At 39.2% G+C, this 27,415-nt stretch overlaps 2 protein-coding genes across 2 annotated transcripts; one reads left to right on the top strand and one right to left on the bottom strand.

Annotated features, from left to right (window-relative positions):
- Positions 1-9,721: 9,721 nt before the first annotated feature.
- On the top strand, positions 9,722-20,217 carry LOC134825025 (short transient receptor potential channel 3-like). Its single transcript, XM_063837088.1, has 17 exons — positions 9,722-9,868; positions 10,043-10,165; positions 10,329-10,420; positions 11,209-11,337; positions 11,781-11,988; positions 12,128-12,394; positions 12,584-12,694; positions 13,228-13,396; positions 13,768-14,002; positions 14,117-14,305; positions 14,430-14,612; positions 14,738-15,597; positions 15,733-15,922; positions 16,505-16,672; positions 16,887-17,048; positions 18,904-19,033; positions 19,315-20,217. Exons 1-17 carry the CDS (start codon positions 9,787-9,789, stop codon positions 19,557-19,559), a joined length of 3,543 nt encoding a protein of 1,180 aa, XP_063693158.1. The 5' UTR covers positions 9,722-9,786; the 3' UTR covers positions 19,560-20,217.
- On the bottom strand, positions 20,151-25,282 carry LOC134825026 (uncharacterized). Its single transcript, XM_063837089.1, has 8 exons — positions 24,915-25,282; positions 24,588-24,690; positions 24,220-24,341; positions 23,982-24,069; positions 23,590-23,772; positions 21,628-23,389; positions 21,060-21,479; positions 20,151-20,866 (listed from the first exon to the last, which is right to left on the bottom strand). The coding sequence occupies exons 1-8, from the start codon at positions 25,129-25,131 to the stop codon at positions 20,765-20,767; spliced, it is 2,997 nt and encodes a 998-aa protein (XP_063693159.1). The 5' UTR covers positions 25,132-25,282; the 3' UTR covers positions 20,151-20,764.
- Positions 25,283-27,415: the final 2,133 nt, after the last annotated feature.

Below are 27,415 nucleotides of genomic sequence, written 5' to 3'. Positions count from 1 at the left end.
CTCTGTGAGGTTAAAGTCTACGGGCGTCCAAGTAAGTGCACTAACCAATCAAAGAACTGTATTCTAGTCATCAGACAAAACTAACCAATTAGAGAGATTTGTAGTGCTGTTTTAAATTTCCATAGTAGTTCTTTGCAGTATCTTGATCTATTCTATAAGGAAGCCTAACGCGAATCCGGAATCTAAGTTTAGAATTAAAGAATAACACCGTCATAAATTAAACACTGTTTCAGCCAGTGACTAGAGAGGAAAAAACAAATGGCAGTAAGAAAACGAGTTTGAGAACATCATTAAAAGAAAAAATCAGGGAAAAACCGTTATTAGAGATTTTAAAGTAAGAAAAATAGTTCTGAAGTTAGATTACAGTTTTTCGAACAATAATGAAAGTTTTTCAGAAATAGGATTAAGGTATTTTAGAAACAGCATTACAGTTTTTTAAAGAAATGGGATTAGAACTTTTCAGAAATTAAGTTTATTAAAAAAAAAGGTCGGGTACTTTTTTTCTCGCCCCCCCTACAGCTTTTTGCGCCCCCCTGAAGCAAAAAAGGGTACCCCAAATATTTTTTTCGCGTCCACCGAACGCTAAATTGGACAGGAAAATACACAATTCAGGAAAATTGCGCCCCCCCTTATACGGCGCCCCCCCCCCCCGCACAGCGGGGTCTGCGGGGCCCTAAGTTACGCCACTGCTCGAAATATTATGAACATTGTAATCGAATACTTAATTTTCATTCACCCTTACTATATAAATGGTTTGGTAGTATATCACTATATCATAACAAGTGTTTTACTTATTGCAGTCCTCGTGATTAAATATTAAGATAGCGAATAAAAGCGATAAGCTTTAAGCGAATATGGACACAACACTGATAAAAAATGCCATAATACATGTATTAGCAGCTCAACATCACTATTCTCAGTCTGTAAACATGAGTTAGCTTTCCAGAGGAGATGAAAATGTTAAACAAAAGAAAAATGCTGCAGATGAACTTGAAGTGGCAACTTGAAAAAGTTGATTTGGTACTTTGATTAAGTGCTGGTAAATCAGTATACTAGACCCATCCAAATTTTGATGAAAAATGAATTCATTCGCATTTTGTTCATCTGAAAATGAAAGGGATTGACTTGGCTCATCCTGAGAACCTTCCATTTATGGTATGGAGACAGATATTACAAAATATATTCAGAAAATACAAAATACAAAAAGAAGGCCCTGTGCCGTAGACCCCTGCCATACGTGTCGCGCTTCGCGCAGCGCTTCAGTTGGCAAACAGGAGCCTCCCTAATTAGCTAATTGCTCAGCTATGATCCCCCTCCAAGTTTGAAAACAGAATTACGGCTAAACACTACACTGACATTTCGTAAAAATTACGAAGATTTATAGTTTGGTGAAGACGTGCAGCTCCCAATCAAAGTGTACAAATTGTTTAATTGTGCTAGGTTGCCATCTCTATCTCACCTTACTTTATAATCTCATACTTTCTACATGTACTCTTTCTAACCACGTACTCTGCGATATAATATGTTGTTATTAATACCACGCGAGTTATAGCGGTTATTGCCGAGCAGCTAAATAGCACGGAAATGAGTAATGACTAAATGCTCAATGAGTAATGACTAAATGCTTAATGAGTAATGACTAAATACTTAAATAGCAGATTATAAACATCATTCGTTAATGTTAGTAACATGTTGATAACTCGAGGTATGATGATGTTAATCTCCAAGTGCCAGTTGTTACCAGTTGTTACCAGTTGTTACCAGTTGTTACCAGTTGTTACCAGTTACCAGTTACTTTCTATTAAGTAACCAAGGTCCAAGATAGAGATGAGGTAGTGTGTTGTGAGAGGCTGGAGTATTATTATATCCCCAGATCACTGTATATACCATAATAGATGTTTCTAATTCCCACGACTCCAACTCCCAGGTATTTACATCACATGATCTGTACAACCACGACCCCCAGCTTCTGAACACGTGACCTGCCGGTCATGCACGTGTCGCCGCCAGACATCCTGGTTGGCAGGACAACGACCCACTTGTCACATGCGCGCAGTCACGTGACGTCTATGTTTCATCTGATTGGTGGGTTTCCGGCACGAGGTTACATCTGCCCACGTGCACCGCTCAGAGGATAATGAGACACGATGTGGTACAATTGGGCGCTGCAATTCCGTTTCAGTGCTATGTTCTAGGTCCGTACTGCCTCCAGCAAGAGGGAGAGGTATTCGATAATGTTGCAGCTACCCTTCTTAGATCCACTCCCAAATACCGGATACTCCCCTAATTCAGATTCTTTCTTGCTTTATTTATTGATAATTATCCTTTTTATTCCATTGTTTCTTTCAGAACATTTGTTTAATGCACTTCCTTTAACCAATCATAATGTTCTCTGTTATTCAGGTAACGGAGCATTTAATTCGGTAAACGCTCTAATCTCTATTTTGTTTTTGTTTTCTACGCTGAAATTTTTTGTTTATTCTAGTTTATTTCTTAATTAAATAAGATAGGAAACTAAATGTCGTTCAGCGCAGACGTCTTCGCATTATTTTGAATATAAAGTACCCAGGAGTCATCTCAAACAAAAACTTGTATAAACGCTGCAATTCTGAACCATTGTCAGTAAAAGTTGCCCGTAGTCGGTGGAAATTGATAGGACATGTTTTACGGCGTCCTGAATTGATGGACCAGCGTTTTACTCCCTCATTTTTGCCATCAATACACTTGACTTACCAGGGAGGAGAGGAAGACCTCAAAGCAATTTATTCTCACTGATTGTGTATGACTTATGTAAAACTGCAAAAGAAATCTTTCTATTAATATAAATATTTTTGATCTGTACTACCTTAGGGCCAATAAATTTGGTTCACAATAAATTTGGTTACCATAATTTTGGTTACCATAATTCTAGTCACAAATTTCGCAAATTTTTAGTCTACAACAATTTTAGACTTTATTTATTTATTATTTTTCGACTTTTCAGATTAAGCTGCAATGCATTACTCAGGAATTTCAATAAAGCAATAACATCAGATCAAGAGTTTGTGACTCTGTATCACTAAGTTCTACAGTACACTGTTCAGTTTCTTTTTCACCCTCTTTCGACTTTACCATTTTTGTCGGAACGACGTAGTTTATGTCGATATGATCCTTCAGCAGTTTCAACAGAGCATGCATTGGGATGGATCGATTAAAAATGTAATGTCCAAGAGGAGCTTTAACCCTTTAAAGCTTTAAGTGCAATACGACTTTGGTACGGTTTTGTGCAGTAGGAACGGTGATGTCATACATTAATTATAAAGAATGTTAGCTTAATAATATTCATGTCATATTTGCTCTACTGAAATTTTGGTCTGCTTTAAAAGTAGTCGCCGAAAAATGTAGTCTCATGAAATTTGGTTTACAACAATTTTAGTCAAAAGTTTGACTAAATTTATGGTAGACTAAATTTGTCGTTCTTAAGGTATATCCATAATCTAGCTTATGATAAGAGATATTGGCAGAAACTACAACTAATTATGAAAGATTGAATGATAGTTTGGAACTTATACTTCTACCTTTCTACTGTTCAACATTTGTTATCCCTGCTCTACTGACTCCTGACTACCTCCTCTCTACTGACTCCTGACTACCTCCTCTCTACTGACTCCTGACTACCTCCTCTCTACTGACTCCTGACTACCTCCTCTCTACTGACTCCTGACTACCTCCTCTCTACTGACTCCTGACTACCTCCTCTCTACTGACTCCTGACTACCTCCTCTCTACTGACTCCTGACTACCTCCTCTCTACTGACTCCTGACTACCTCCTCTCTACTGACTCCTGACTACCTCCTCTACTGACTCCTGACTACCTCCTCTCTACTGACTCCTGACTACCTCCTCTCTACTGACTCCTGACTACCTCCTCTCTACTGACTCCTGACTATCTCCTCTCTACTGACTCCAGACTACCTCCTCTCTACTGACTCCTGACTACCTCCTCTCTACTGACTCCTGACTACCTCCTCTCTACTGACTCCTGAATACCTCCTCTCTACTAACTACTGACTACCTCCTCTCTACTGACTCCTGACTACCTCCTCTCTACTGACTCCTGACTACCTCCTCTCTACTGACTCCTGACTACCTCCTCTCTACTGACTCCCTACTACCTCCTCTCTAGTGACTCCTGACTACATCCTCTCTACTGACTCCTGACTACCTCCTCTCTAGTGACTCCTGACTACCTCCTCTCTACTGACTCCTGACTACCTCCTCTCTACTGACTCCTGACTACCTCCTCTACTGACTCCCGACTACCTTGCATCCATACGATTTACCTCTTTCTCCTTAGCCTTAAGACATTAAATATGCTCTTATCTAATAAAGGTTAGATATTTTACTGCATTTATTTGGGTACTCCTCGTGTGACACTCATATCCCCAAATAATCCACTATTTATCCTGTGTAATGCTGTGTAATGCTGTGTAATGCTGTGTAACTGCATGTTACAACAAAGCTAACCCCACGACTAGCCTCCTCCTTGAACCCACACTCGGTAACTGGTACTACTCCAGCTCCTCCCTACTCCTTCAGCTCCTCCTTCAGCTCCTCCCTACTCCTTCAGCTCCTCCCTACTACTCCCTACTCCTTCAGCTCGCCCACTGCTGCTTTACAAAGAATTAAGCTCGAAGGAGCGCATACATCTCCCTCCTCCTCTCCTCTGCTCGGCGGGAGATTACGCGGATGTTCGGGTTTTATGATCTCTCCCTCTAATTTGCTAATTGGTCATTATATGGGAGGCAGTAATCGCTGGGTAAAGACACCAGTCCGAGTGAGCGTGGACCGGACCACTAGAGGAAAGCCTGGTAGTCTTGAGATTAAGAGCAGACTAGCTGCTAGTCTTGAGATTGAGAGCAGACTAGCTGCGGCATTAGTTTAGCGAGCCGTTAGTTTTAGTTACCCTCCAACTTTTACATAATCTTTATTAAACCTGTTAGCTTTCTTATAAAGTTATAACTAAAGTTGTACTCGACAATCTGCATTCCTTATTATCCATGTTGTCAGGGTATTAAATTATTAAGTTGTATAATTTGGTCTCCTTTAGTCTGATCCAGCCAGATTACCTCAGAGCAATTAAATAACCCTGCTGTGTGTATTCTTTAAACATATACTGTACTACGTCAACGTTTTAAATATGCGCTTCTAACTCTAAGTTATATTAACTTTGCAGTAGAAATTAAATAATCGTACAGAAGAGCCTAACTCTCGGTTATAACTTTGCAGAAGAGCAGAAACTGTTCCTAACTCTCAGCTATAAGTTTGCAGAAGAGCAGAAACTGCTCTTAACGCCGTACACACACGTACACACACACGCACACGCACACCGTTAAGCTCCTAGTGACGAAACAAAGCCTGTAGTTTATCAGGGCTAATTGCTGGATTGACGGGACCCCCGCGGATTGTAGGTGAGTGGGCCACTGTGGATTAGCAGAGCATTAGCAGCTTGTCTTGTATAGTTTGTTTACTGAACTCGGGGCTAGAAGATAGATAGATAGACGGGCTTCAGTGATCAACCCCACCTCTCCTCCCTCATCCCTTCATTCTAGATAAGCTGGAGGTTTTGCGCATTCAATTAAAGCTCCTCACAATTCAGTTGTGCTAATTATAACTTGGTCAGAAAGTTTTTCTTTGCCCGGCTCTTTCGCCTGAAAATAGTTTTCCCTAGTTTGTATTTCACGTTCAATGAATGTCCAAATCCCAAATCTTCAAATAAATGGTATTAACAATGGTAAAATTTCTTTCCTCTGATATAACGGCTTAACTGGTTCAGTAAAATTAGAATACATAGCTTTGGCCCAAGACTAGTCAATAACTACGCTGTAGTCAGTGTAATGAATATTGATAAGAAACTCGTCTTTGATGGTAAAAGATGTGTCAGTAGAATCAGTCCCATTTGTAGTATCACATACAAGTTGTTTCCTTCTCACTATTTAATTATATATTTGATCTATTCGTAACTAGACTACGTTCGGTTGTTAAGGCTAGACATCTGTACTAATTAAGTTCGCCAAGTTTACTATGTCTGCAAGAATTACTAAGGATTACCTAAAATAGGGCTGTATGCAGTAGCCTACATAATTTATTCGTGTACTCAATCGGTATTCTGAAGAGAGCCATTCGCCGAGAAGATTGCTCATATTTTAACATCTTAGGAGCGAACAAAGTTGTTCTATTCTGGTCGTTCCAGTTTACAACATTTAATTTCCCACAACTTCTTGTTTGTAGAATTTGAAAACGGTTTTTGTTGCTGTCGTTAATACTCAAAGTACAAGAATTGCGGCTGCATTTTGCAATTATCTTTTTGATAGCTACTTCATAACTTCATCTCCGGTTCTTTTCTTTACCATATAATAAACGGAGAACTATGTTTGCTTACAATTTCACTTTGGTTCCGTATCACTGTTACTTATGTGGACGTTGATATTTGGCCTTTATTAATGTCAGGTTTGTAGCAGGACTTTTGATGATTTCACTTAATATTATATAAATACACTTAATACTAACTGTTGAAGAGCTAGAAGTAAAGTTAGTAATATGCTTTACCAAGATGGTTGCTCGATATCACAAGAAATGATTGACTTATAGCCTCTCAACAAAACAAATTGTGCTTTTCCGAAAAATGCACTTTGACCAGGAAATGCTCGATTACAAAAATGGAAATCCTCAAACAAAATTTGTAAGGTATGGAAAGGGTGCGCTAGATGGTTACTGAACTTCCTATGAGGTCATTTGGGTTGGCAGTTTTGGACAGTTTTGGTGTATGCCCCCTTAAAACGTGGATTCATTTGATATTTTGGGCATCAGGTTGTAAAAAATAAAAAAGTGACCGGTCAAGTAAATAATCTCCTCCTCTCCTCCTCTCCTCCTCTCCTCCTCTCCTCCTCTCCTCCTCTCCTCCTCTCCTCCTCTCCTCCTCTCCTCCTCCTCCTCTCCTCCTCTCCTCCTCTCCTCCTCTCCTCCTCTCCTCCTCTCCTCCTCTCCTCCTCTCCTCCTCTCCTCCTCTCCTCCTCTCCTCCTCTCCTCCTCTCCTCCTCTCCTCCTCTCCTCCTCTCCTCCTCTCCTCCTCTCCTCCTCTCCTCCTCTCCTCCTCTCCTCCTCTCCTCCTCTCCTCCTCTCCTCCTCTCCTCCTCTCCTCCTCTCCTCCTCTCCTCCTCTCCTCCTCTCCTCCTCTCCTCCTCTCCTCCTCTCCTCCTCTCCTCCTCTCCTCCTCTCCTCCTCTCCTCCTCTCCTCCTCTCCTCCTCTCCTCCTCTCCTCCTCTCCTCCTCTCCTCCTCTCCTCCTCTCCTCCTCTCCTCCTCTCCTCCTCTCCTCCTCTCCTCCTCTCCTCCTCTCCTCCTCTCCTCCTCTCCTCCTCTCCTCCTCTCCTCCTCTCCTCCTCTCCTCCTCTCCTCCTCTCCTCCTCTCCTCCTCTCCTCCTCTCCTCCTCTCCTCCTCTCCTCCTCTCCTCCTCTCCTCCTCTCCTCCTCTCCTCCTCTCCTCCTCTCCTCCTCTCCTCCTCTCCTCCTCTCCTCCTCTCCTCCTCTCCTCCTCTCCTCCTCTCCTCCTCTCCTCCTCTCCTCCTCTCCTCCTCTCCTCCTCTCCTCCTCTCCTCCTCTCCTCCTCTCCTCCTCTCCTCCTCTCCTCCTCTCCTCCTCTCCTCCTCTCCTCCTCTCCTCCTCTCCTCCTCTCCTCCTCTCCTCCTCTCCTCCTCTCCTCCTCTCCTCCTCTCCTCCTCTCCTCCTCTCCTCCTCTCCTCCTCTCCTCCTCTCCTCCTCTCCTCCTCTCCTCCTCTCCTCCTCTCCTCCTCTCCTCCTCTCCTCCTCTCCTCCTCTCCTCCTCTCCTCCTCTCCTCCTCTCCTCCTCTCCTCCTCTCTCCTCTCCTCCTCTCCTCCTCTCCTCCTCTCCTCCTCTCCTCCTCTCCTCCTCTCCTCCTCTGAACCGCAATATGTCGTCCTGCCACACAATATCTCCTCTCTTCTGAATGTAGAGGAGGCTATATATACAGCTAGCTGGAGTTGCTTGTGACACACCAGGAAATATTAACCACTTATCCGGACCACTTATCTGACTCCTCTCTCTACACGCACTGTATTAGAACTTTAGATCATTCCTACTCTCAGAGAGCGTCCTCATTGGAGGATGTTTTCAGGGGAGCCTTGTCATTGGCTAGAGCGGTTATACACACGGTATATTACGAGTAGCTTGGTTGTAGGCAACTCAGTAAATTAAACATGGTATTAATGTTGTATTTGCGTTCTTCGTTATCAGTGATTTATGTAGTAGTCAGTGATTGTTGGCATATTATGTTGTATTTGTGTATGTTATTGGTGCAGATATGATAGTTTATGTCGTATTTGTATCTTGGTATTGGTAATAGTATCACTTTTTAAAGCTCCAATTGGGAGAGACTGTTTTGCCAAATTGTTTCCTAATCGACCCTAAATGGGCTCTGGATATGATCCAATACAAGCTTGTTTTTTGGTTATAATGACGACCCGTACGAGTCAGACAAATTTACATATTTGTCCTTCATAACTTAGTAGCTTTATTGACCCAGGGTAGTGTTGCAAGCCCTTGTTTTTTAAGCAATTTGCAGTGTACTTGGCTAGTTAGTGATGGTAGCGTAAACGGTGTGGGTCACTATTAAAACGGATGGTTACAGGCCGGTGACTGAGATGATTTGCAGCGTACTATCTGGTGCTGGTCGTGATATAGACAATTCTGAATGTTAGAAACTTTAACTGAAATTGTGTTTTTTGCTTTACGCCAAATCACGCCAATGGAAACATGTCTGTAGAATCATTGGTGGTGGCGTAAAACACTGCCCCATGGAGGGTTTATGGTCCTATAGCCGATTTTATGATGATACAGTTACACCGAAAAAGGCATTCTAAACACATTTTGGACACATTCAAAACCCATCGTTATAATTTATTATTTATATGGAAAATATGGGGTATTATAAAAATTCTTCACAGAAATTTAAGATATGACAAGATAATGCTGTTTCCTTCAGACTTCAGAGTATCCTTAAATCCCTTTACTTCGTTCTCCTTAAGTTCCCTACTTTGACTTTAGCCGCATCAAATCCTTCCCAGGACGGTTCTGTGGTATGTGCGGTATAGTTTCGACATTGCTATAGACATTTTGTGTGTAATGAGAATGGTTTCTCTATGGTAGTAGCTCTCCGTAAAGCTAAATCTCCCGCCGTCGGGGGACTCTGTAAGCTTTGATCAATACTCACGACGGGGAGTTCTACAAGCTCCGGCCAAGTACTACATTTATGTTGCTTTGGTTACTGTTTCGTAATAGCTGTTTATTGTTTAAGCGTACGTGACTGTATGGTCCAAGTAACAAATCTCAAAAGACACGTACCGAATTAAACGATCGTTGTATAAAGCTAAAAAGAGTTGGAACGTTTTAAAAAAAGCTCTTTCCGGATATTTCCTTCATATTCAACATGCTCAACTTACACAGTGTTGACTCTTTTCCATGATTCCTATCTTCTTCTCAACCCTCATCACATCTCAGCTCAGTTTTTAACTATAAATAGCTTATAATTTACCCTAGACTCTTATAGTAAAGAGTGGTTTTGGAGAAGGCCCTCACTGTTCCATACCTACTAAAGATACGGTATAAGTATAACCGTCCCCCCTATCTGCGTTCTAATCTGACACTTACAGTCCACACTCTTACAGCTATGACATGACCAGAGCAAGTGACACACAGTCGCTTGAGAAGACTCATGATAATATCCCGATATGGAAGCTCTCTTAAAGTCGAAACATTATGACGGTCCCTTCAACATGGAGGACATTGTGGTGGAATACCAGCATGACAAAGGTAAGATTAGAGGGACCAGTGAGGGGGCCAGGGGGGGGGGGGGGCTGTGAGTCTCGCATCGTGATGTTAAATATTAATTGATGAAGTTCTTGCGCTGACATAACTCCAATAACCATGTTCCTTTCAATGGAGTCTGCTAGTATTAGAAGGTAACAGAAACCCTCTTCCCATCAGGCGGTATAATCGTAGCGAACAAGGAAGCTAGATATGAGAACAACACGGAACAGAAACTTTATCCTGCTAGTGAGGAGGAAGTGAGCGCAGCAGGGGCGATCCGCGCAAAGGTGCAGCGAGGTGGTAAGTTGGGTATTTCCAGATATTTGTGTTGGCGCCAGGGGGTAGTGTATAGGGCTGAAAGTGTGCGGCGGAGCGTAAGTGTTTGGTTACAAGCACTTTTTCAAATAATTTTAATTTTAACGATTATCTAGAAAATGTTGGTATTATTTTAAACTTTACCCAGCATCCTACAACAACGGCCACACTGACAGAGAGAACCGTTTATCTCCGGTGAACGTTACTGAAACCTCCCTCCACGTCCCCAATGGAAACATTGTAAGTCCAGTCTAGATCGAATAACAGTGGGTAGGTTACAATGATGACACCTCGATTAACAATAATAAAACCTAGTACTTGCAGTGTAATCATTACTGCAGGAAATTATTATTATAATGTCTAGCTCTAAGTTAAATCCCGTGTCTTTACCAGGAAATCTCTTAGATTTTTCATGTAAGATTGTAGACTTATCTGGCTATAATAATACCTCCTTGCTAGACATAATTTTCTTTACAATGGCCACTAATCATTATCTTTTGGAGGTAATTTCTGTTTCGTTTAAGTTCATTTAAAAAAGTACAGGCTAGCAGGTTAGTTAAAATATTCATGGAATGCCGACGGACATATTATATTGATATATTCCTATTTTACAAATAAAAGCCTAGCCTAGAAAGCAACATTATTTTATTCTCTTGATTGCAAGAAATTTGTACTCAAATTGAAAGACAAATACCATTGATTTTCTTTAACTTCTTTAATCTTCAGTCCTAGATTTTTAAACTTTGCAGTGTAACTTTTCCGGACAAGTGATCTACCTTCCATTTAGTTGCCAGAGCTACAGTAATCAGGAACTGGTTATTCGCTGGTAATCACCCATCCTGAAGCGAAATATAGCTTAGTACTACCAGTCCAGTATAAATTGGAATTAGTCGATCTCAAAGTTAACAACAACACAGACTCCCCAACATTACTCTCCGCGTATCCTTATCCAACTTAACTCCAAAATAACCATAAGTAATCACTATAATCCTTACAAACTGGGCCGTTTATTTTAGGATTTCTCCCAGGATGAGTCGCCTCGGAGGAGACTAGAAAGACTACTAAGGACCCCGACACTTGACCTGGTTACTAGCCGGGAGATTGAACCTCCGCAACCTCATCTTCCTCCTCGTTCTCGTAGCATGTCTCCTCATGATGTTAGTTTAACACGTACCGTTTAACTGATTAATTAACTTAATTAGCTGGGCTCCAAACTAATGAGTAGGTAGACAGATCACTGAAGATTTTATAATTACCAGGTTACCAGGTTACCAGGTTACCAGGTTACCAGGTAGACAGATCACTGAAGATTTGATAATTGATAAATTATGGGACGTCCTGCTGAATACAATAGAGAAATTTCGATTTCTTTGTAATGCATATTTAAACGCTAACTTACTGCAGAGGTTGCAGACTTACCCCAGACCAACCAAACTCCAGAGGTGGCTCGTGGGTAAAGTGTGGCCGTAGCGTCTCCTTTCGACGAACTCAGGGGTCTGGGGGTAAAGCCAGAGGATTTTAGGACCCTAGAACTCCTAGGTGCTAAAACTTCCCTAACAGTATTTAGTAAGCTCATAAGCTGACAATACTTTCCCCACAGATAACCCAGTACCAAGTCCAACGGCCCAACATGGTACGGAAAGCGGAGACAATAAGAAACGTGTTTCCTCACGCAGTCGACAACATCAGGTCACCTCGCGAGCATCAGAAAAGTCTAGGAGCGTTCAACCTTCCCGGTCTCATGTACGAGAATGGAGATACTGGTAGTGGAGGGAATGGAGGAGGAGCTGGGGGTAAGGGAGGAGGAGGTAAGCTTTATCTTTCTTTTCTTTTAACCTGACGGATTTTTGCTTTTTCTAATTATATGCAATTTGAGGGTCGTATTCGTAACCTAATGGTTTATGTCAACAGATGTGTCGATTATTGTTTCAAGATCAACTTCAACAGGTAGCATTTACGATGGTGGCGGAGGCGGTGGTGGTGGCGGTGGAGGTGGTGGCGGAGGGGGAGGTGGTGGTAGTGGTAGTGGAGGTGGTGGCGGTGGTGGCGGTGGAGGTGGAGGAGGTGGTGGTGGAGGCGGTGGTGGAGGTGGTGGAGGCGGTGGTGGTGATGATGATTTTGTGGAAATCCCAAGAGCTGGAATCGGCATGTACCAGAGTAAACTTGAACGAGACTTTGATGTTAACAAGGAGCTTCTAGAAATCGCCGAGTCAGGTAAGTTTGTTAAGCTTTCTAGATGAAAAGAATGCCATTCTAGAACCGCTTCACTTTCAATAACCATAAAATTAATGTTATATACAATGTTTATGTAGCGACATTGAGAATACATAATTTCAAAATATTGTAAGCAGTACTGAATGGATATATATTTTTGAGAGATGATGTAAAAGATTTACTTTTTAGGGGACCATGTACGATTGGAAGAGTTCCTAAAGGCACAAGCAGGGATTGTTGACGTGAATTATAAACAGTTGTATAAATACCACGCCTACTACCCTGATATTCTTATTCCTGGTTAGCTTTTATTTTCTAGGCTACTAGGTTACTAGGTTACTAGGTTACTAGGTTACTAGGTTACTAGGTTACTAGGTTACTAGGTTACTAGGTTACTGGGTTACTAGGTTACTAGGTTACTAGGTTACTAGGTTACTAGGTTACTAGGTTACTGGGTTACTAGATTACTAGGTTACTAGGTTACTAGGTTACTAGGTTACTAGGTTACTAGGTTACCAGGTTACCAGGTTACCAGGTTACCAGGTTACCAGGTTACCAGGTTACCAGGTTACCAGGTTACCAGGTAACAGTTGTTTAAACTTATAAATACCACGCTTACTACCCTCTTATTCCTGGTTAGCTTTTATACATCTTTTTTTTGTCAAAACTAATCTGTCAAATCTGCAATCATAAAACTGATGATTGATGCATCTACTGAAGTACTGAATCAATTATGATATGATGTTTTTTAGTTCTGAAGGTTTAAGTGATGTTACTTGGTATGTAATTGTATAGTACTTGGTATAAACACGTGCTGATATCCGCTCTTTCAGATGCTAAAACCCCGTTAACCTGCGCTGTGAGGAGCCAGTCCTTACCTTGTGTAGAACTCCTGATAAAAGACGGAGCCAAGGTGACCACTAACCACAAGGAAATACTGTATGATCCGGACCATGCTTTGTCCTTGTCGCCGCTGGCCGCCTCTGTTAAGCTCAAGCACAGGTAAATTCATGAATTATGGAAATTTTATATTCATGTAGCCATTCTGAATGATGGTAATCATGAATTTTTTGATTTCATTTAGCAGGTTCTCGTATGCAGCAGCCGCAATTCTGCATAACCAATTTAGCTTCAAATGGGTTTAAACTTTAAACCGATGCCGAACTCACTTTGAACTCATGTATAATACATATAATCGGACCTCTACTCTAGAGAAGACGTTCGAAGTTCCAGAGCTTATTTCCATGTCTAAATTAGTATATTATTACTGGGTAGGTATTGAACAACTGACTACTGATTAGTATTAATTAAGAACAAAATTAAGAACGATCACGTCAGAATTAAGAAACCGTGCATTAAAATGATATCCCCAGGAAAATAGCAGAGTTTTTGGTGGAAAAGGGAGCAGATATCAGGATAACATTCATTCTCCTATCCAACGTTTTCGACCCATTCCTTTTCAAGATATTTGAGGCGAGCAATATTGAAAGCTTGTCGCCCTCCAGCAGTTTAAGCAGATCCAAACCACCAGATTTGGATGGGTTGAAGGAGCTTATACATCCAGATATCCTCTGCGCTTGGCCCTCACCTATCGATATAGCCTTCAAGGTAGATATAACAGAAAAGTACTTAAAAAACCTTAAGAATAAACTTCATTAGCAAATCATACGCTGTATTAATTAAGGTATTAATCTCATTGAACCTGAATAGTGCAATGTTCAGGTGAGCAAAGCGTTTGAATTTCTAAAAGGAATCAAGGAAGAATACAGAAAAGACTTTGCTGCATTAGCTGCTCAATGTGACAAGTTTGCCTACGACTTCTTGAGTCAGTGTCAGACTCCCAATGAAGCTAGGGATCTACTTGGTAGAGCTGGATTCCTTGATGAGGCTATGGACGCCAATAAAAAAGAGGTAAAACCAAGTTTAATTCTATTTTATTTTTTTACTAATTGTTAGAGCACTGATCTATAACTGAATTATTGTTAATAATAAGATTTATCATTAATAATAATTTGAATCTCATCGAAATTTCCAGTTTGTAGCACATCCGCTAAGTCAGCAGCTCCTGAAGATGGAGTGGCAGAAGGGTGACGCCTCTTATTTGAGCACCGCTAACTTCAACGGATGGTTCTACGCCTTTCTCAGAGTCCTTGTTTTACCACTTTTAGTCCCGTTTTCGTTTCTGCAATTTCTCGTGTCGAATGAGAGCATCAAAAAGGTAAAAAGTAGATTGGGTAAGATAAGATGTAGCACTAGGAAATCAGAAAAGAAAACTGTGAGTTATGACATAAACCAAATCTATTTTCAACGAGAGTTAACAAAACTAAAACTTTTTGCACCCAGGCGAATGTAACGAGGATGATAGAAGTTATAAACGTTCCCGTCTACTGTTTCATGGTCCATGCCACCTCATCCTGTCTCTTCCTCGTTGTCATCCTCTGGCTCTGCAACACCACTACCAAACCTTACATCACCGTTCAGGAGTACATCCTTTGGACCTTCGTTTTAGGGAGGGTGTTGGTAGAGACCCAACAGATTCAGCGGACTCGTATGACGGAGTACCTCAGTTCAATGTGGAATATCGTGGATATTATCAGTCTTATTCTCTTTGTCGCCATCATTATCATGAGGATCTCTTTTTATTTCGCGTTCCATTATTTTTATGAGACTCTTATTTTATCGGGGATAACGAACGGTATTTCTGTGTACTCTTATCATACGGATATCAAGAGCGTTAATACTACAGTAGCTGAAGAATTACTGATTCAAGTGACAGTGCCTAAGATAGGCGCTTACACTGAGAACGATCTGTTAGCTGTAATAAATATCATATACTCGATAAACTCAATAATAGCGTGTACAAGACTGCTGCCTCTGTTCGAGGCGAGTTATTCGTTGGGGCCACTTCAACTGACTATGGGAGGCATGTTGGCGGATCTCTCCAAGATAATCTGCTTGCTTTTCACTGTTATTTTAGCCTTTTCCCTCGGCATAGCCAAACTGTACAACAGTCGATATTTCTATCTTTATGTGAACGGCAACGCTGATTTGCTTGATAATGACAAAGCTCAATTAAACGAAATTCAAAATGACACTCAGCATAAGCTTCGCAGCATGAACTGTCTTTACTATGAGACGTATAGTGTGGATATTCCACCTTGTAATTTCCAGACGAATCATATCCAGCCTATATTATTTCGAGAGTAAGATAAATCTTTAATTGTTATTTTACTTTTCTTGTAGGCCACAATTTACTTACCAATAAAATTTCAAATTCATCTTCACTAAAATGTTCTAATATAGTCAAATTCTGCAGTATATCAGTTTTCTCTCCTCAGTTTCTCGATGACGTTTGTAACGATGTTTTGGTCATTATTCGGACTAATTGTACCGGAAAATATTGAATCGCCTGATAGCACGAGCGAATACCTTGGTAAAATATACTTCGGGGCTTATATGATAATCGCAGCTATTCTGCTTATCAATATTCTGATTGCGATGATCAACAACACATACAAGAAAGTCATTGTGAGTAAAAGCTTTATGGATATGTTCATTTGAAGTTGAGGATATTGGTAGACACAAAAAATTGGGGTTTCGACATTAGTGGCATAATTTTACCTTTTGGCAGTTATTATTATGTATCTATCATTATTAACCTAGCATGTTCAGAAGTTCTGAGCATTAGTCACGTGACCAGGCATTATAATGTTTAAGATGTCACATTTTTGGTGAATCACGGCAGCTAGGGGTCCATATTTATTCCGGCGCATGTTTTTAGTGTGACGATGCTAACATTTCTGTGCCGGCCGTATTTAAGTTATATCTTTTCACCTGATTAAGATATCGTTGTTACAAAGTTTGCCTAGAGCATGTCACATATAATTTGGATGTCACATATAATTTGTTGTGACAAAGTTAACAACACCGTGCCTTTTAATAGGGTTACTAATATTTACCAATATCCTCAACATTTCCTTATATACTTTTGATTTTAATAAAACAGCTTTCAATGTATATATTATATACTTCCAAGCCATTATTTACCTGCGCCATTTCAACATATTCCACTAATTCGTTGACAATTTCCTTGATAACCCAACACCTCAGGATAACTCGGATGTTGAGTGGAAGTTTGCTCGAGCCTCGTTGGTTCAGGAGTTTAAAGAGGCCCATCCTATAATCCCTCCTTTTAACCTTGTGACAGTCTTTTGCACGAGCATAGCAAAGTTTTTAATTCTTACCTGTGGAAGTGAACGAGCTAAAAGAGCTATCGAGGTAAGAATAATCTGGAGATAAATTGTAAGGAAAAGAGGATTATTGGGAGAGTAAAATTGAGAAGAGAATTATTCTGAGAAATAGAACAGGGAGGCGTTATTCCTGAAGAAAAATGAGAAGTATTTACTCTAGCAGTACCAATCTTAGCAGTACTTACCCGAGTAGAGAAACTTTCAAATCTACACATAAGTCTAACGAGAAACTGTAATTTTAGCACCTATTGATAGTGTCTGGTGCTGAGAGCGAGGATAATGTTAGAGAAAGGAACGAAATGGCGTCCAACAAGAGCAACAAAGCTTATCCCTCCTCTAGTAAACTTAGTGATGCTGATAAGTCCTCAGAGAAAATAGATGTTGACGTGTTCGAACAACCCAAGGTAAGCTGTTGCATATTTTATTGAGTTTGTTCACACTTCAAAAATTTTTGGGAACTATGTGAATCACATACATTAGTTCCTAAAAATCTGGGACATAAATTTATGTGCCATTAATTTTTTTGTCGAATAAAAAGTAACTTGTTTTGAATGTGTTTGTATTGCATTTGAGTCGTTTTAAAATTATCAAGTTTGTCATCCACTGCCTTCAATTTCAGTTGCTTGACTGCCTTCGACACTATATTTAAATAAAATAAGCTAATATATTGTCTATTTTGATAATCTAAGACTGATGAAATATCATTGATTAGAGAGCAAAATTGTCCAAATTTTTCGTAACCCAACAAGTCCGAATTTCCTGCCCAAATTTGTTGTTTCAAATTTATTGAGCCCAAAGTTTTGGCACGAACATTTTTGGGAACTAAGGTACTATGAGGGGAAGAGAGGGGTTTATAAATGATTACGCTAGTGTAATTTTAACACAATAGCTATGTGTAAAACTAATTACGGAGGGGGAGGGGGGGTTACAAATTGGCCAAAAAGTGATTACGTAATAGACTCCTTACTGTGAATCGCTGCATAGAAATACATTCTCGAATGTGTATAACTTCAAAGTCTGAATTTCCATTTAGATGATAGTTGCTCATTACGTAAACGTATAGTATCGACTATTAGTGGGGAGAAGGTTATACATATTACATAATATAATACATATATCTGTATTGTTTTGTAGTCGCCATGATACTATATGAAACATAAAACTTTAGTGAACAGATTTAGCAAAACTTATCGTAAGGACCAGTGCTAAGTGTTCAGCTTTGAGTCAGACATAAAAAAGACACCGGACTCCATAAATTCTGCTAGTTACTGCTTGTTACTGCTTGTAAATGCTCTCGTTTATAGTTATCTTATAGATTTAATCTGTTATTTAATGCACCAATAGGTCCTGAGTCTGATAACACACATGGCTCAGTACATGCTCAGCACGTGTCGGATACAGATTATACACAGAGGATATAAATGAATAGATAACGTAACAGGCGTTGTCACACACAGTCAAATGAAGCCCATGACTTGTATATCGTCTACACTGAGAGGATGCGTTATAGTTGCCTGACTATTGTTGAACTTTATGGAGGCACTGTGGTAGCTTACTTAGAGGTTACTAAGAGGTTGCTAAGAGGTTACTAAGAGGTTGCTAAGAGGTTACTAAGAGGTTACTAAGAGGTTACTAAGAGGTTACTTGGAGGTTACTACGAGGTTAATACGAGGTTACTGAGAGGTTACTTGGAGGTTACTTGGAGGTTACTTGGAGGTTACTACGAGGTTACTACAAGGTTACTAAGAGGTTGTTGAGAGGTTACTTGGAGGTTACTACGAGGTTACTAAGAGGTTACTAAGAGGTTACTAAGAGGTTACTAAGAGGTTACTACGAGGTTACTACAAGGTTACTAAGAGGTTGTTGAGAGGTTACTTGGAGGTTACTACGAGGTTACTAAGAGGTTACTAAGAGGTTACTTGGCGGTTACCTGGTTACTAAGAGGTTGCTAAAAGGTTACTTGGAGGTTACTAAGAGGTTACTAAGAGGTTACTAAGAGGTTACTAAGAGGTTACTAAGAGGTTACTTAGAGCTTACGTAAAAGCATATAACCATGATTTTATTACAATGATTATAGTTATAGTAGCAGATTTTGTGTATTTTGTTACTGTAGCCCTCATATCAACGGGTCAGTGAGTTTACTACTTTGGGATGAGAAAGTATACTGAAGGCTAATTTTGGTAAACTCCCTTATGTTTAATCCAATGAAGTAAAAGCCCTTTCAGTATCTTAAAATTAAAGTTTTGCCACACTCTTCAGGTTGATATTCTGCAACAAGTGCTTATCCGTATGCTTGTTAAGAGGTACAAGAAAAGTGGCATGAGTCGTAAGATGCAGAGAATGGTCATCGCTGTTGTCGGAGATGAAGTGATGACACTTCCAGCCACAGGTACCGTAATATTTTCGTAATGTTAACATTTCTCTAATGTTTTTATAATAGTATAATGCAGCATCTCCTCAAAAAGTTTTCCCATCGAAGGGAATACGCTCTCCTCTCTGAGGGAAATTTGTGTATAACTCAAGAGGCTTGCATTGTATGTCATCGATTAGGACCCGTATGTAATTCATCCTCCCTAATCGTATTACATGTTATTACATGTTATTACATGTTATTACATGTTGTTAAATGTTGTTACATGTTGTTACATGTTGTTACATCCTTTATCCCAGGCGATATTGACGAGGAAGTCGAAGACGACATCCGAGAACTAAAGGAGAAGATGGGTATTGCAACTATAAAGTTAGAACAACTATCTGAAGACATGGCCACCAAACTGACACTGATATCAGAAAAACTGAATTCTCTCGCGGGGGGTGTCCGGAGTGCTACACCTCCCCACACCTTGAACTTAAACACATCTCCCAGAAAGCTACCCCTGCCCAGAAATAACAGGCCCCGGTCAAATAACATGTGATCAGCTAGCAATCACGTGACAGGGTTTCAATTGTGGTGTGGAGCGTTAATTTAACTGACGAGGTATCTTTAAGTAGCTATCTTCATGGTGCTGTGAAAGTGTATTTGTATGATTCAGATCTTGATAACTAGGCTTCTAGTAGCGAATGTGGTTAATTCCAGATCAAGGTATTGTCTTTCAACCAAATAAGTACTCCAATCTAACGCTTTTTAGTGGTTAAGTTTATTATCGCTGCGGTACAGGGAATCATGGAGGGGCGTTATAATAATATTTAGTTTTCATTTAGATAATATGGCACTATCTCAGATAGGTGGATGGCTTTGCTGGCAATATTGTTAATGCCTATGTTTCATGTTTATAAATGTTTTAGGCTTAAGTATCTCATAATAGGTTGAATCCTTGATAAAGGCGTAATGATGATGATTGTTTCTATCAAGCTATTCGTTAAAATCGTCAATACTAAATATGTGGTTGCAGCTAGGAGAGCCTATATATCAAAAATAATATTTATTGATTGTTGATGGCAAGATTATTACAGTTTTGCGTGTCATGATTTTAAAATTTTACTTGTACAAAATATTTGTTGGTATTAATATAATATTTAAGATAAATCATTTGTAAATTAATATTTTATTAAATCCCTCGAAACGAAACATAGAAAATCGTCTTTTCATTTTTTCGCACTGCAATGAAACAATCATGGAGCCTTGTCGTATCATATCACATTAGAAGTTTATTCGGAACCGAGCTGAACTCTAAGTTGCTATTCAAAGTAACTGAGATTATTTAAAGATTCTCTTGATGAATTGAAAAAGATGCGACTGATTAATCTTATGTTATGTGCTAATTTTATTTTATTTTAAGGGTGAGTGAATTGAACAGTAATAAGTTAAAAATCCGAAATTGGCGGAGTTAGAGAAAATTCGGAATCAGTTATGAGTCAAATAGGCTTCAATAGAATAAATAAAACAAATTACTTTTCAGAATCATTATTATTAATGATGCAAAGAAATAATATGAAGTCTCTCGACAAACTATTATCATCAACCATATATATCAACCATACAAAGTCTGCAAACTTGTTACTCAGCAAATATTATGATAGTAATTTCTTTGCAAATTTTGATGTTTACTACCAACAGTTGATTACGTCATCAGTATTCAGTTGATAACGTATTGATAACGTATTGATTACGTATTCAAATCTAGAAAAGGTCTGTAAGTTGTTTTCTGAACTCCTCTATGTCTTCTATCAGAATCTCACCCTCCTCAAGTTCAGCAGGCATAACGTGACTAGCTCCATAAACCTAGGTGGTATTGAATAGTGTGATATTATGTTATACTTATAGTCTAATAAATTTGTAGAAGCAACACATGAATTTGTTTTGAATTACTTATGTTAAAATGATATCAAGGACAGTCATATCATTTATGATATAAAATATCCAAGCAAAGTCATCAAGGCAGCACATAGAATTAATTCATTTTAGTTCAACATACTTGTGACGTGATTGTGCGCCTCCCATCCCCCACAATAAATTGCTCATAAAACTCCACAAACTCCCCCACCGTTAATGCCTCCACAGCCGCCAGCCTCTTCTCTACCTTGCTAAAGTCCGTAGTAGAAGAAAAGATTTGAGAATTAAAATCGCGAGCACGTGAGTACAGACTCGTGTGTTTTGCCCGTACAGATATCCGCTGTTTCAGCGCCAGTTTCGCTCCCTCAAACTTGGTCAGACCCTCATCTGTCCCGGCTAGATGATGGAATAACACCCTCTGTTGATCTATGAGGTTGTAGATCTCACGGTTCATCACGTCAGGTCCTGCTTTGTCACGGGATCCTTGTATGTAGAAGTAAAAGTGAAGAACGGTACCCAGATCCTCAAAAGCAAAACAGTTAGCCGCGTACCCCAGTTGTTTCTGTGAAGATTAACGGGGTAATATGTCAATAAGTGTAATCGGATTATTCTAAAAATGAAAGTTGAAAATATAATAGAAACCAACCAATGGGATGACGAAATATATGAGATTCATTTTGAAATAAAATTTATTAAGACTCAGCTCTAACCTCAGTTCTCAAATAGTTAAAGCAAGCTGGTCCCATGATGAGTGCCAGCAAATCCGTTAGAGCAGACAAAGTGTAGGGTGGTTTATCAGAATCACTCCCTGTAGATTCAGACTTGCCTATCTGAAACCCAATTAGAATTGTAGATGGTTCTGCCTCTGCTATCTCCATTTGACGTCTGATCACGTGTGGCGACCCAGGTGGTAACTTGTAGAGTCCCAGATCTTCAGTTAGTGTTCTCCTGTCTTCATTTCTTATAGTTGAGCCCATTTGTAGGAGTCTTTCTTTTATCATCTGGGAGTACTTGATAGCGTGGTGTTTCCTTACATTTCCCATCGCACTGCAGGTCACAGATATGTCCTCGAGGAAGCTACTCATGTATTCTTTGATATCAGATTGAGTGACTGTAGCAGCCATATCTTTCGCAGCAGAAGGATCGATAGGTTTTTCATATATTGTAATGGTCACGTGTCTGTAGGCTGTCTGGGGTCCAGTATTGGTACTGACATCAAATATCCTTTGAGTTGGTTTCACGACAGTGGCGTTAAAACGTGCTTCATCCATCTCAAAGCTCAAACTGAACAAGGCGTTCATCATTTTGATGATAACGGCCTCTATCTTCTTGGGGTCGGAATAACCAGAAATAGATATTGTCCAGTCTTTTGCAAATTTGATTACTGGATGCATCTTCACTTCTTTAACGTCGTAAAATGCTAAGTCTTTTATTTGATCAAACATCAGGTCCAACATATAAAGAATCGCTTTTGATCTAGCATCTGTGGCAATAGTAGATGGGTAGATCTTACATTTTATCCACACCTTCGGTTTTTGCCACTCTTGATCTTGAAACCACCAAATGTTGACATCGTCTTCATTCCTACTCACAATTTCTAACGGTAAATCCCCAGCGTCATCCTCAATCCGGAATATTTTCAAATTTTTCGGTATCAGAGTATTGGGTTTAGGCAAATGAAGTTCTGGATCTGTTTCAATATCCCTCCAGGCCTCCAGCTGCTCCTCAGTGAAACTAGTGTCAAGGTAAGGTGTATTGTAATAATATTCACTTTTTGTCAGACGAGGACCATGGCTCGTGGCTTCAGAGTCTGAGAAGGAATCTGATCCAACGTAAAGATTAAAATTGTCCGGATCGAAGAAGCCCAGAATCTCATTTTCCGCCGTCACATCCAGTTTCTCTTGGGACGGTGCTCCCAGAAACTTGCGTGGATCATTAGTTGCCTTCATGTTTCCTACGATACTATAAGCAATACTATTAGGTCTCACTTTCTCTTGGAACCTAAACGTTAGCTTGTTAATCTCGTTAACTGAGTTCCACAACTGAACGTTAACCCCATCACTACATGTTGCTCTCAGGTACCTAAACACTGCAGTAAGTATAAACTCCGGATCAGTAACTCCCTTCTCGGTGGCCCCGCATATCAGAGCTAGGATTACTTTCTGTGGGCCATCAAGTGTGGTTTCAGCTGACCAACTTGTTGTGATGTAACCACGTGTGAGAAGGTACTGGTAGATTGAGCCGCTCCCTTTGTGGTTTAGCAGGTATTTTATGTAGCTTAGAGAGGGGTAGCCTGGAATGTTGACTGGGAATCCTATTGTTATTTCGTGTCCGGTTCCTTTTATTTTATAATAGATCTTCTTCCCGAGGTACCTCTTGTCTTTGGTCGGAAAGGGTAAAGATGTGTATATCGGCAGTTGTCGATTGTTGTTTGGGATGTTGCCAAACGTTTCCTCTGCAAGGCCTTCCAAACTGAAAAGAAAATATAGCATAAAAGAAAACGTGAAATATGACGAAAAGATTGCTTATACGAATATTTGTGAACAAAATCACTAGGAAATCTGACATATTTATAAAAATACAGGATTTAACAGAATTAAAACTTGATTAAACAGGATTAAAACATGATTAAACAGGATTAAAACAGGATTTGAACAGGATTCATAAATTACCTATCAAGAGTATCATTAGCCACGATAACCAGAGAGATGAGGTTAGCACTGTAGAACCGATCATGGAACGCTACCACCTGTTCGTATATATCAGTAACGTTGAGAGTTTCTCTGCTTCCTACTGTAAATCCACTGTCTCTGGCTTCCGGGTTAGAGAGCTCCAGGGATAACGTGGCCAGACTTCTGAAGGAAACAAGGTTGGAAGAAAGTATTTTTAGAATTAAGTTATATTAAAGATACGACAAAACAGCTGATGATGATTTAGAATTATTAATTTTTTGACCCAGTCATATCTGGTAAAAGTTACGAGGGGTTTTTACAGCTTAAATCAAGCAGTATACTTGCAAACGTTTTCAATGGAGTAATGCATTGAATAATTAGTTAACACTTACCTGATATCACTTCTCAGACGAATTCTATATTCACTGTCCACTGCTTCAATAGCTGATTCGAACATGTTTCTCGAGAATATTGGTTCACCTTAGGTTAAAATACATTTTTAGCTTTAATATTCAGTATGTTGATAAGTTAATAAATCAGTATAGCTAAATAATAGCTAAGTAATCGCTTATCATGGAATTAGTGATGGAAATTATCCGTAAAAATTTAAAACTCAAAAATTAGAATTACCTATTAAGCTGGCGAGCATTTCCCCAGCCTTTGCCCAAGACTTGTTGTTGACTTGAAATACGTACCCAGTATAGGTCGATCCTGTAAAACCGTTATACCCTCCGCCATTCTCTTCTAGATAACTGAAAGACAATATTTCAATACTTCTAGTAGTAGTACTGTAGCAGGAGTACGTTTTATTAACAAAAATTAAATGATGAGAAATTTGTCAAAAATTATTACTTTCCTGTTAGACCATTGCCTTGGGCCACGTTTCTAATCACGTTAAAAGGCCTCGCTTATCTTAAGTTGTTTGGGGGTAAGGTTAGGAACTGGAGCTTAGTTCATGGTTATGTTTAGGGCTTGAGAATAATTGGAGTAAAACTAACTCAGTATATAATTTTCCATCAGGGTACTTCACAGATCCAAAGAATATCATATGTTCCACAAGATGGGCGAGTCCAGCTGTATCCTCGTGCACAGCGCCAGCATCTGAAGATAACAATTCAAGTTTAATTTCTAGTAGTATTATTCAATATTGTGTTATGAAATGAAAATAGACATATTAGCATATTGATAAATCCAAATGATTAATGAAGTTGGTGACCATGCTTGCGGTCGATACGGCTGTGCAGTGGTCTTAATAGTTCCATAGTGGGATATGAACAAAAATTTAACAATTAAGTCGCGTTAATCAACATTTTTATATCACTAACCAACTTGCAGTTGCACAGCAGCTATCTCAGTACTCTTATCTGACACCAGGACACATCTTATCTTGTTAGACAGCGTCACTGCTCTGTACTCGTTATCATCAGAAGCACTTTTTACTATTTGCTCCTCATCACTGCTTCTCTTTGTTGGGGAGGTGGTGCACACAAGTATCAACACAGCAAGGAGGAAGGTCGATATAAGGGCAGGTCGAAGAATCATTTTAAAACTATTGAAAAAGTTTGTTGAGAACAATCAGCTGAAGTCTATACTCTATAATAAGTGTGAACGGTATAAAAACGTGGGAAAGTGGTGGTAACAAGATTTGCCGCGAATTCTTGTAACTGTAAGTGAATTACTGATAAACCGGACTGCCCTCTGCAGCTGTAATCGGATCAAGGATGTTGATTGAAAATGTTCGTTATCACCAATCACGTTGCGTTTTGCTGTTTAAATGAATTAATTAGTTGCTGTCTAGACTCTTATATTTTGAGTAGTTAAGTGGAGCGCTGTTTCCAGGCAATTTTGTTCCTTTCTTAGACACTGAAGTCAAGACTGAAACAGGAAGTGTTCTTATCAGCACATATTACAGAATACCTCAGAACAAAGGCATTATATTACCCGCTAAGTCATACTACCCACTTTCATCCAGGGAGGACTAGGTCCTCTAAACTTCTAGAAAACTAGAAACTTCATTGGGACATGAAGAACCCCTCTTCTCATTGAAAATAGGGGATGCTTGGCGCGGAAAAACAATAGGTATGAACCTCGGAGATCAGTGCCTGATCAACCTACATCACGAAAAAGGAAGTGCTCGAGTGAGTATAAAGCTCTTCTCAAACTCCCATATAGTTTCTAAAGAAAAAAAGGTTGGCAGTCAAAACAATGTTCACACCTGGGCGAACATTAAGCCAACGGTTTTGTTAATCTAGGGCACTTGATAAGAAAAGTATTTTGTTTTGAGGATTTTACTACGTTAATTTTCGACTTTTTAAATTTTATACTAACAAAAATTTGCTTTTTGTAATTTCAAGTTTATGAAGATGTCGAACATCCGAAATATTTCGTTTAAAGAAAATCATCGTTTCAACTGTCAAGATCGCAACAGAGGAGAAATAAAATGTACACATCGTTTCTTATATTTCATTGGTATAAATTTGTATAACTTGCACGCCCACATATACTGACATTTGAAGAATGAGACGGTTTATTATAGTTTTGGCCTACCATGAGGCCAATAAATTTGGTTACAAAAATTTTGGTTACCATAATTTTAGTCACAAATTCCGCAAATTTTTAGTCTACAATAATTTTAGTCACATTTTTCAACTTTTCGAGATCATTTTCCATTCCATTTATTTGATTTTTCCATTACATATAGCAGCGGTTTTAAAAGCTAAATTCTAGAAGGGGTCGTTTCACATGATTACCTTAATGAGTTAAACTAGTATAGATGCATATACTGCCTGATGGGAAAAGGAAGTAAGAGCATGTGAAAGCATAAAAGCAGTGGATTACATGTGTAATAGTCAAAGTAGTTCAGCAGTAGGAACGGTGATGTCATTCATTATATTAATTATAAACAATGTAAGCTCAACAATATTCAGGTCATATATGCTCTACTGAGATTTTGGTCTGCTTTTAAATTAGTCGCCGAAAAATTTAGTCTCAATAAATTTGATTTACAACAATTTTAGTCAAAATGCGGACTAAATTTATGTTAGACTAAATTTGTCGTTCTTAAGGTATTTATTAAATCTAGCTTCAGGGTGAAGGCCGTGGAACTAATTCACTTCCAGTGATTACAAATAATATTCTGGAGATCTTTGCAGGTTTGTATGATTAGGTTTGGTATTACACATTATTATGATTGAGCAATATTTATAACAGAGGGTAAAACATAAACCTATACTCAAACCGAAACTACATTTCGAGAAGCTGTACTAAACAGTGAACACCTTAAGGGGGCATACACCAAAACAGTGGTTTGTGCTGTCCAACCCAAATGACCTCATAGTCAGTTCAGTGAACATTTAGCGCACCGTTTCCACATCCAAAAAAATTATTTTGAGAATACCCATTTTTGTAATCGAGCATTTCCTGGTTAGAGTGGAATTTTCGGAAAAACACAATTTGTTTCTTGGAGAGGCTATAAGTTAATCATTTCTTGCGGTATCCGCGGGTTGAAATTTTGCTCGCCGTCTATTAACATCTATTTCAAGGTGTCTGTAAAATCTTGATATCGTATCTAAAAAGGCTGGTGTGTTATAAATTTTTAAAGTTAAAAAGAAAATGTGATTTTTTATCTGCAAAGCCAAAAAATCACATTTTCTCCCATAACTTCAAAGGGAAGCATTTTAGGGTGTTTTGTTGTTCATAACTCATATATTAATGTGCTAGTTGCGGTTATTTTGCGCCCTTCAAAAAGTCACTAGCACATTCCTATCAAAATTTTAGAAAAATCAGTAAATATTAAAAACGAAAAATGTGCCTAAATTTGTTGTTT

The sequence above is a fragment of the Bolinopsis microptera genome, chromosome 13, assembly GCF_026151205.1.
Source record: "Bolinopsis microptera isolate Bmic1 chromosome 13, MBARI_Bmic_1.0, whole genome shotgun sequence".
NCBI classification, from domain to species: Eukaryota; Metazoa; Ctenophora; class Tentaculata; order Lobata; family Bolinopsidae; genus Bolinopsis; species Bolinopsis microptera.
Note: the sequence above shows the minus strand (reverse complement) of the source record. Positions and strands in the feature narration are given on the sequence as shown.

Excerpts from the sequence above, each read along its gene's own strand:
- LOC134825025 (XM_063837088.1), top strand. The coding sequence starts at position 9,787 with ATGGAAGCTCTCTTAAAGTCGAAACATTATGACGGTCCCTTCAACATG. Across the intron at positions 14,306-14,429 it reads TGGACGCCAATAAAAAAGAG|TTTGTAGCACATCCGCTAAG; the intron begins GTAAAACCAAGT and ends CGAAATTTCCAG. Across the intron at positions 15,598-15,732 it reads CAGCCTATATTATTTCGAGA|TTTCTCGATGACGTTTGTAA; the intron begins GTAAGATAAATC and ends TTCTCTCCTCAG.
- LOC134825026 (XM_063837089.1), bottom strand. The coding sequence starts at position 25,131 with ATGATTCTTCGACCTGCCCTTATATCGACCTTCCTCCTTGCTGTGTTG. Across the intron at positions 23,773-23,981 it reads CGTCTGAGAAGTGATATCAG|AAGTCTGGCCACGTTATCCC; the intron begins GTAAGTGTTAAC and ends TGTTTCCTTCAG. Across the intron at positions 23,390-23,589 it reads GCTAATGATACTCTTGATAG|TTTGGAAGGCCTTGCAGAGG; the intron begins GTAATTTATGAA and ends TTTTCTTTTCAG.